Source organism: Aplysia californica, unplaced genomic scaffold (assembly GCF_000002075.1).
Source record: "Aplysia californica isolate F4 #8 unplaced genomic scaffold, AplCal3.0 scaffold00048, whole genome shotgun sequence".
In the NCBI taxonomy this organism is placed as follows: domain Eukaryota; kingdom Metazoa; phylum Mollusca; class Gastropoda; order Aplysiida; family Aplysiidae; genus Aplysia; species Aplysia californica.
Genome location: NW_004797318.1, coordinates 479,212 through 488,450, shown reverse-complemented (window position 1 = coordinate 488,450; position 9,239 = coordinate 479,212). Strand labels below are relative to the sequence as shown.

The window sequence follows — 9,239 nt, the reverse complement described above, 5'->3', positions numbered from 1 at the left end:
CGGCGTACTGCTCGTGGCGCCGCGAAGAGAGAGAGGAGGCTCCATTAGTTCTAAACTCCTTGTGCACGATGCAGGTGCCATGGATGGTCTCTAAGAACAGATAAGGGTCGTTTCGTGTGAAAACTGAGCGAAGCCATGTCATCGAGGGCTGTTCAGCCTGCAAGTGACTTCATTGAATCCGAGCCTGCTCATATAGTAGCCTATTCGTTGAATTTAAGTTATTTTTATTGACTTTTAGGAAAATAAAAAAATCTGGGAATTCAGCCCCTTTCATTGAATTCAAGTTTGTTGAATCCAAGTTCCACTGGATATATTTCATGAAAGGAAAAAGATGACTTTGACATGTACTGGACATAGCAGTTCTTGCAGACATAAGAGAACAATGCTTTCAAAAAAATTGTCAAAATTAACCCAAAATGGGGGATTTTACCAAGTTTGGGCTAGCCTACCTAGTTATAGTATAAAGCGTTTTCTGTTATCACCCTTACTTCTGCACCAGCCATGACAAGATGGTAAGCATTACAAGAGATAGATAAGAGTGTATTTGGAATTGCGCATGTACGTTTGGGGTGGGCTTGCTTTCTTGCTGATCTGGTGAGTCTTATTGAGTAGGTTGTTTCGTACTGTACAGTCGGTAAAACTAGCGTTTATTTTAACTCTTCTAGAGCAGAGTTCATAATGTAAAAATGCTGATCAAGTTAACAAACGCAGTCCTTCCTGCCTCCACAATGTTAGAGTACCCACCAGTCAAGCTAACTGATGCAGGTGTTTTTACACCCCCATCAACACAATTTAGATAATTTAGAAGGAACAGTCTTCTACTATACCTGCCAGGGCCAAATCGGGCTGAAAGGGATACAACGTTCTAGCAGAAAGACCGGGATACTCGATAAAATTTCTCCCGACACAGGAATCAAACTAACGTGATCTCATTCACATTCACGTGCAGTCTATTGTAACAGATGACATGGTCCCCTCATGCCCATAACATACACCTAGGACTTCCCTGACAAAGCTGAGGATTCCAGCAGTGATATACTCACGCTGTAACTTTAGTTTTAGTAAGGTTTTACGGCACTCGCAACTGCATAAGGTCATATGAGCACCAAGGGGTGGATGTCAACAGAGAAGTTGAAACGGGGAATCAGGCTTACTCTGCTCACCTCTCTAGCCTCAACAGCACAAAGTCTGCTTCGACTATCAAGGCACCCCGGAAATAGCAGTTCACAAGAGAGTGACAAACATACAAAAGAAGAAGAGGCAAAATGACGAAAGTAAGGATGAAGAAAGAAAAAGCAGCAACTTAAAGTAACGACGCAAGTACAAAGCTAAATCCAACCCCCCCCCCACTAAAGCAATCAATACAATACAAAAAGGAGGTTGAGAGAGAACAAAGATCTTTAAAAAGACCCAGGATCGCTACCTGGTTTGCTACAGTTTTCAGTACCTGTTGGCTGAGCTTCATAGTGGTGGAACCTGTGCGGTAGTAGCTCTCATCCCCTTTGCAGCAGTAAATCACTTTAGGCACGGGTTTGAATGAGATCTCTGTAAGACAGAATGCAAACAATGATAAAGACTGAGAGGCTTTTGTTTGGCATTTTCATACATGATCTATCCTTCACTGTACATGCAGCACTTCAAAAAATTAAACAATACCAGGAAGATTAACATGGCTTTGAGCAAAGATGAAATGCAAATTCACGATGCTTTCCATATTTTTTACAGGCCGAAGGGCTCGAACTCAGATGGCTGCTGGATCAAAAAAGTACACTTCTATCCATTTTTTATCCAAGTAAGAGAAACATCTATCCCCATCTAGTCCCACCCTCAAAGTGTTTTAAGTAAAAAGAACGAAGACGCAATATCGGTCATTTACTGCTGGGAAAAAGTAAGACAGACAGAGATACAAACACCAGAGAGAAAGAAAAGACCTATCAAAGAAGCTCTTTTCTTTTTTTTTTTTATAGTAGAGGGTTTTACTGCGCTCGCAACTGCATAAGGTCATATGAGCGCCAAGGGGTGGGTGTCAACAGAGAAGTCTTAACAGGGAATCAGACTTAAGACTGCTCACCTCTGTAGCTTCAACAGCACAAGGTCTGCTTCGACTATCAAGGCACCCCAAAATAGCAGGTCACAAGAGAGTGACAAACATACAAAAGAAGTAGAGGAAAATGACAGTAGTAAGGATCAGGAAAGAAAAAGCAGAAGTTCCCTGTTGTAGATCAGGCACAGTTAAGAGCGTGACATGAGTCAGCCCATTTACAATTCTACTATGCTTGAACGAGAAATGTCCCCCCTTTGAGAATGGCCAAAAGGTGGAACATACATTTCACAGCACTACCAACACAATACCACCATGCACAGTGTACAATTTGAAAATGAAACAAATACACAGGGCAACATGAACAACAGGCATTGAGGATACTCACCCACGACATAGCGGTTGGCGACACGAGCTACGTGTCGCTCTTTATCATCTCCGACCCACTTCACCACAGGCACATAGATAACCTTGAACTGTGAGTGCAGCACGGTGGGTGTCAGTCGTGACATCATTATCTTGTCCACGCCCAGTCTGATATCGTCTCGGAAGTCATGTGACAGCTCCACGCCATCCACCTGGCCTGTCTCCGAAATGCCCAGATAGATGGTACCTTCGTGGCCTAGAGACAAACGGGTGAGATGACTGCACTATAAGAGTGAGTTAATTTTGTTCCTTTTACGTAAAGAGAAGCAAATCACCATGGTAACAACTCTTGTGCATGGAAAAGGTAAAATAGATAAAAGGAACCAACAAAGAGAAAGAAAAGAAAAAGTTTTTTAGTTTTAGTAAGAGTTTTACCACACTTTCAACACAATTAGAGCATACAAGTACCGACGATTAGAGGTGTTACAAGAGAGTAACAAACATGAAAAAGGAGGAGGAGAGATAAGGACAACAAATATTTGATAGGAAAGAAGGAGCAAACCACACTAGGGCACCCGCCAACCACCCACATAACAGTCCTAGTCAATGGAAAAGGTATGACAGATAAGACAAAGAAACGACAGAGGGAAGAAAAAAACAAACCCCAACCTACTAGTAGCACCCTCCTACCACTTACTTTACACCCACAACAACATAAGGTAAGACCTTGATGATAATTGCAGTTTAAACAACAGTGAAGAGATATCATTGTTGAGTCACCAAATCTTAACCCAAACTATACCAGTACTATATTTTGAGATCTTTTTATAACGTGACATAAGAGCCAACAGACAACAATGACCTTGGGTCAGGATTACACTTTACGCAAAATGCTGTAAGTGGTATATGTGTTTTTGTGACAGTATCCATAATGTCTGTGCTCTTTTGCTCAGTCTTCACAATGCAAACTTCAGATCCTTTCTAATAGACAAAAATCATGATAAATAATTTAAAATGGCATAAAACATACCAACAAAAAAAAATCATTGATCGATAACTTCAATTTTTCTTCCTAAAAACCACCAAAAAAATTCTATCTAATGTGATCCGACAAGAGCATACCTGTGTTCAGCATCCCACAGATGACAGTGGCAAATGAGGCCATATTGAGCTGGGCAGTCTGGAACAGCTCATGACGGTCATCAGGCCGGAACGACACAAAGCTTTCTGAAGAAAAGAGAATAGGAAAATATAACGTAGAGAAATTTTGCTGATGACAACATCACGAAGGTGTGGACTGGCAGTGTAGCGACCAAACATACTTTGACATTGCAAAGAGTCTATATATTCAATTCACATAACCATGCTCAAGGTTAATTACAATAGCTACATTCTTAGAAAAAAATACATTAAATTAATTCACATAACCATGCTCAAGGTTACAATAGCTACATTCTTAGAAAAAAATACAATAAATTAATTCACATAACCATGCTCAAGGTTACAATAGCTACATTCTTAGAAAAAAATACAATAAATTAATTTTCAAAGGGAAACCCAATAAAAAAATTTATTAATAATTACTATTCCAGTCGCTGAAGGAAAATAGTTCAAGAAAATTGTCAAGTTAATCCAGAAAAAGCCGTTGGAAGCTTGGACTTTATGGGCAAAGACAAGACAAAAATTAAGTCAAAAAGAAAAGAAGGACATATCCATTTATAACCCTTCTTACAACTCTAGTTGAGCAGAACCACCACAGACTGCTTGCCAGAAATAAAATCAATTCAATCTGTCTCATACTGGTGAAGCACCAACTTCCAAACTGAGTGCAAAAGACACTGTGTCAAAATTGACCAGCCATGTTCACACCAAAACATCTAAAGCTGGCATAGACACTTGAATACATCAACGAAACTTTTAGAAATATATTTCGAGACACATCAGTTTCATTAATAGTGGTTGTAAGACAAGAGCGCAAACTTTATTTTCTTACCTGCTACGTAGAAAGGGACATTTCCATTCTTTAGACAACTCTCTATGTCCATCACCGCTCCATCTGAAAAGGGACAATCAGATTGATCTGAGCAGAGAAGATATGTGAAGAACAGCCGTGCATTTCATCAAAAACACCATCTGGCTTGTTTCAGTTTCCCTGGAACCCATTTGGTTTATTCATCAACACCACAGCATTATTTTTAAAACGGATAAAAAAGATTACAAGCCTTTTACCTCTCAGAAAAGGCATGAATTCTTTCTTTTTGTAAATGATTGTGAATTTACAATTACCCACTGCCACAAATGAAACATTTTAAGGAACTGGAGGATTTAAAAATGTGAAACAATTCATTATATAGAAGAGAAACACGAGAAACTGAAACTTGCCAGAAAATCTCTTGACTGATTCAGGGATTGTAAATGTTTAAAACCACAATGGACATAATTAACATCATTCACGACCAACATTAGTTGTGTGGAGTACACCCCATCTGAAAGACACGGATAGACAAATGGAAATAGATCTCTCACTTGAGAATTGAATAATTCAATTTCTTTCGTGAGCAAGGCAAAGTGCACAGCCATTACACCAAATGCACCAGTGCATCAAGACTGTGAACTCATCTTAGCCAGCCTTTATGGATCTGCACCATGTGTTCCTGAGATGAACTCTTCCGTTTTCTTAACACTTACAGTACTGAAGGCTCATACAGAGGAAACCCCTCAAGTACCACACCAGTTTAGAATGCTGAAACCAAGATAGAATTTTAAAGAATTTTTAAAAACGTTCACAGCCAAAAAAATACGCTTTAAAAATTCAGAGTTTCATCAACCATTCAGCTTTCATATAGGGCAACTTATTGGGTGGTATTTACTTCAACAAAGTGGCCTCATTTGTTGTTTAATTATGTTTAGTGTGCTGGTCAAGTTGGAGACCTAGGTCACCAGCGATAATGAGAGCATACTACGGCCTGGCGACAAAATTTGCAGACCGTACTAAAAGTGTTAAAGACTCCAGTTCAGAGCCAGTCTTGTGACATTTTTGGGATCCCTACAGAACATACATCAAACTTACTTCTATCAACTCTAAATCGGATTTTGTACAGCCCAAGTTCCCACTCAACAACAAGATCTATGCTTTTTATGATCAATATCATTACCCCAGCAGACCTAAAAACATTCTGAAACAATCTGAACTTCCTGGGAAGCACATATAGGGCACTGCCTTCCTTCTCCCTTATGTCTAGGTCTAGTCTAGAGTCTAGAGATACGGTGTTCGCACTTCATTCAATAGGCCCCAGAAATCTGCCAAGAGACAACAAATTTTTCTTCACTAAATTTTTTTCCTTTTACGCCCTTCCCTGTTCTCTAGTCCTGTTCTGTAATCCACTTTCCTCTTCACCTTCTACTCCGAACCCCTGGCTGCATCTGGGCACATATCTGCTTTGTACCTGACTCTTGCTGCTGCTACTCCGTAACTCCTGGCTCCTTCTTAGTGCTGTCTTTCAGCCACATCCCTGATCTCAGGGTAGAAAAGATCCCAGAAACTAACTTCAGGGTGTGGGTGGTAGGCCGATGCTCTGGTGTGGCTTGCTTCTTCTTTCCTATCAAACATCTATCCTCCTTATCTCCCCTTCTTCTTTTTTTGTTTGTTACTCTCTTGTAACACCTCTAATCTTCTGGCGCTCATATGACCTTATTCAGTTGCGAGCGCCAAAAAACCTCTACTAAAACTAAACTAACTTCAGGGTCCCCACCAAATCCTGGAAATTTTTTTCAGACCCCAATTTGAGGTAAAAATAAAGCCATTGCGCGTCAAGAATGATCCCCCAAAAAGCCCATCTATCAATTATAAAAAGTCAAAAAGTCTTTAAATAAATGCATATATACATTTTGTGGTATAGTCTTCAAACAATAGATGATTATAATACTGCGTGACTGCCAACCCAGCTTCTCAATTTTCCATTGGGGCTTCATCCATTTTCCAGGGGCATGTAACAGAACAATGAGAGCATGTGCTCCATTTATATCTATATATTATATATATATATACATGTTTGTGAATACACACACACACACACACACACATGTAGGTACATTATATCCAGTCAACAACATGTCAGCGAGGCACTGGGATCTTGGGTGACTTAGGTATTTCAGTCTGTTTTTACTTATATTTTCCCCTCATCAAATTAGCCTACATAAAGTGTATAAAAATGAATCCTGTTTTGAGCCTCAGAAAAGACCTAGAACCAGAAAATCAACTGTCAATAACCAGTCTGGGTGTCATGATTCATATAATAAACGTGAAGATGAAAACTACTGCTCAAACTCAAAGTAGAGTAATAACTTGAAAGGCTCAAGTAGACCTTTTCAGTGTGAGAGGTGTAACTTAGTGTAAGAACTGAGGGAGGGTAAGATGCAGTGACACTGAAAATCTGCCAATCTTGAACAGAAAGCTGAAATATAGATAAATTACTATCCCCCCATCCCATGAAACAACACTCTAGTTCAATAACAAGGCATGACAGATCTCGATTCCCCACAAGGCCAGCACCAACGTGCACTTTGCAGAGAGCTCTTATAGTAGTTATCAAAATTCTAAATACGAAAAATTTGCTTCCAAGTTCAGTTTTTGTCCTCTAGCATTGTCTTCACACCCCCCCCCCCCCCTATCCCCCGAGTGTATCTTTAAAAAAAATATCAATAGACACTTGTATAACTTTCTTTTCACAAGTGACAGCACATGACAAATATCGATTTACTTTCATAGCGACACAGCGTCTGTAACGCACAACCTGCATGTCACAAATGTTGCGTTATCTATCAGACTATTACCGGAAAATTTCCTGACTTTTTCCCCGACTTCCCGCACCATCACAAAATTTCCCACTTTTTCCTGATTTCTCAACCTGGCGGGGACCCTACAGTAACTTTTTCGGAAAAGAGCGAAAAATCTCAGAAGTCCTGTTGAACAAATCAAAGATCTTTTGGTGGTTCTCAAATCAACAAGAGTAGGCTTCACACCTATGAAATTCAAAATTAATTCCAACTAAAACTGAAAATACTTTCCTCAGTATAAAAACAGAGTACAGTCAAACCTGCCCTGATGGCCACCTCTATAAGACGGCCACCTGTGCAAACGGCCACTTTCCATTTCCCCCCTTGCGTTTTTTCTATATAATTTAACTGTGTAAAACGGGCACCTGTCCAATGCGGCCGCGGCCACCATATTTTAACACACAACCCCTATTACACAATAACACCTGTCTTAGATGGCCACCTTAGTGACTCCGACCCATGTGTTTGTTTTAACATGGCACTCGGTCTTCCTCGTCTCATACATTTAGTTTTATTGTCACTCTTGCGCAAAATCAGCAACAAAATAAAAATAACAAACAAAATACAAACCAACAACAACAAAAACAAGAAATGCGGCTACTTTCGATTGAAACTTCAGAAGGGAATGGTTTGTTTTCTTCCTCTTGATCAGTCCTGCCTAAGACGGCCACCTGTCTTATACGGCCACTTTTCTCCTCGACAATGGGTGGCCGTCTTACACAGGTTTGACTGTACCTTCAAAATCAAAATGCAGCTGTCTGAAGACAAGGGGGGGGGGGGGGGGGGGCCACAAAGCAGGAAAAACAGTAACATAGGTATACATCAGTCGCACTACACGTTGAAGAACCAGCAGTCCACTTCCCCCAAAATCTAGCAAGGGAACGAACAGAAGATCCCAACTGATGGTAGCAAGACCCACGAAGGAAACGAGACTAAATTGAAAAAGAGATCACCATCTAACCAGCTTTCCACCCATCCTAAAGCAAGAAACCCCCCTGGGGCTCTCGAGGTGGAGAGGTAATGATGTTCGCCTTTCATTCACAATGTCTCGGGTTCGAATCTGGACAATGACGGAAAATTTCCTTCTCTAAAATGTTCTCCTTTCACCACCTCTCTCTAACAATGTTCTGTCTATCTGTTTTCATCTCCACTTTCTGCTCCCATCCCCTCACCTCCTCTGCCCCCTCCTCAGGGCTCTTGATTCTTTCAGCAGCTTTTCTATTGCTACTCCTTGGCTCCTCCTTACTGCTGTCTTTCAGCCACACCCCAGATCTTATGGTAGGTAAGATCAAACTTGGATACAGGCAAAAAATCTCTGTGGTCCCATGTCCAAGCTGCGTACCAAAATCGATAAGATTATTAAGAATAGGCTTTAGCTGCCACCCGGGCAAAGTTAAAAAATTTCCTACCACATGAAAAGTCTTAATAAGTCCCACACACTCATATGACCTTACGCAGTTGGGAGCGGTGTAAAACACCACAAAAAAACCCCAACCCTCTAGCCTCCAATACCGCTGAAAGATTACATTTTAGACAGTACAAAAGAAACAGAATTCCTCTCACCTTGAGCGACATGCGGAAAGAAGTTGTCATCAGCGATGCCTGAGTCATCAGCATCCTCGTCATCACTCTCTTCCTGCACAGGGTATATAAACACACAAAAAAAGAAGTATTAAGTGTGTCATCAGCGATGCCTGAGTCATCAGCATCCTCGTCATCACTCTCTTCCTGCACAGGGTATATAAACACACAAAAAAAGAAGTATTAAGTGTGTCATCAGCGATGCCTGAGTCATCAGCATCCTCGTCATCACTCTCTTCCAGCACAGGGTACATAAAGACACAAAAAAAGAAGTATTAAGTGTGCAAAAACAGGGCCATTAACTTAAGTAAGTACACATAGTCCAAACTAGGGACATACAGTATAACACGGACAGATCGAACACAGAAGACTCGAAATCACGCATCTGCCAAACTGTGCCCCTGCGGACCAGGGG

The 9,239-nt window shown here is 40.7% G+C and overlaps 1 protein-coding gene and 1 non-coding gene across 4 annotated transcripts in view; one reads left to right on the top strand and one right to left on the bottom strand.

Moving 5' to 3' along the window:
• Nucleotides 1-9,239, bottom strand: part of LOC101856162 — a 35,046-nt gene that overhangs the window by 5,843 nt on the left and 19,964 nt on the right. For 2 of the 3 annotated variants that reach the window (XM_013079328.2, XM_013079327.1), the window contains exons 9-13: nucleotides 8,807-8,879; nucleotides 4,401-4,487; nucleotides 3,530-3,634; nucleotides 2,430-2,663; nucleotides 1,448-1,545 (exon numbers count right to left, since the gene is read on the bottom strand). In XM_013079328.2, coding sequence (XP_012934782.1) covers nucleotides 1,448-1,545; nucleotides 2,430-2,663; nucleotides 3,530-3,634; nucleotides 4,401-4,487; nucleotides 8,807-8,879 — 597 coding nt within the window. The remainder of the gene's footprint in view (nucleotides 1-1,447; nucleotides 1,546-2,429; nucleotides 2,664-3,529; nucleotides 3,635-4,400; nucleotides 4,488-8,806; nucleotides 8,880-9,239) is intronic. The other variant, XM_005092560.2, reaches the window with a different exon arrangement.
• Nucleotides 1,617-1,720, top strand: LOC118477244. Its single transcript, XR_004858242.1, has one exon. It is a non-coding gene; the product is annotated as a U6 spliceosomal RNA (small nuclear RNA).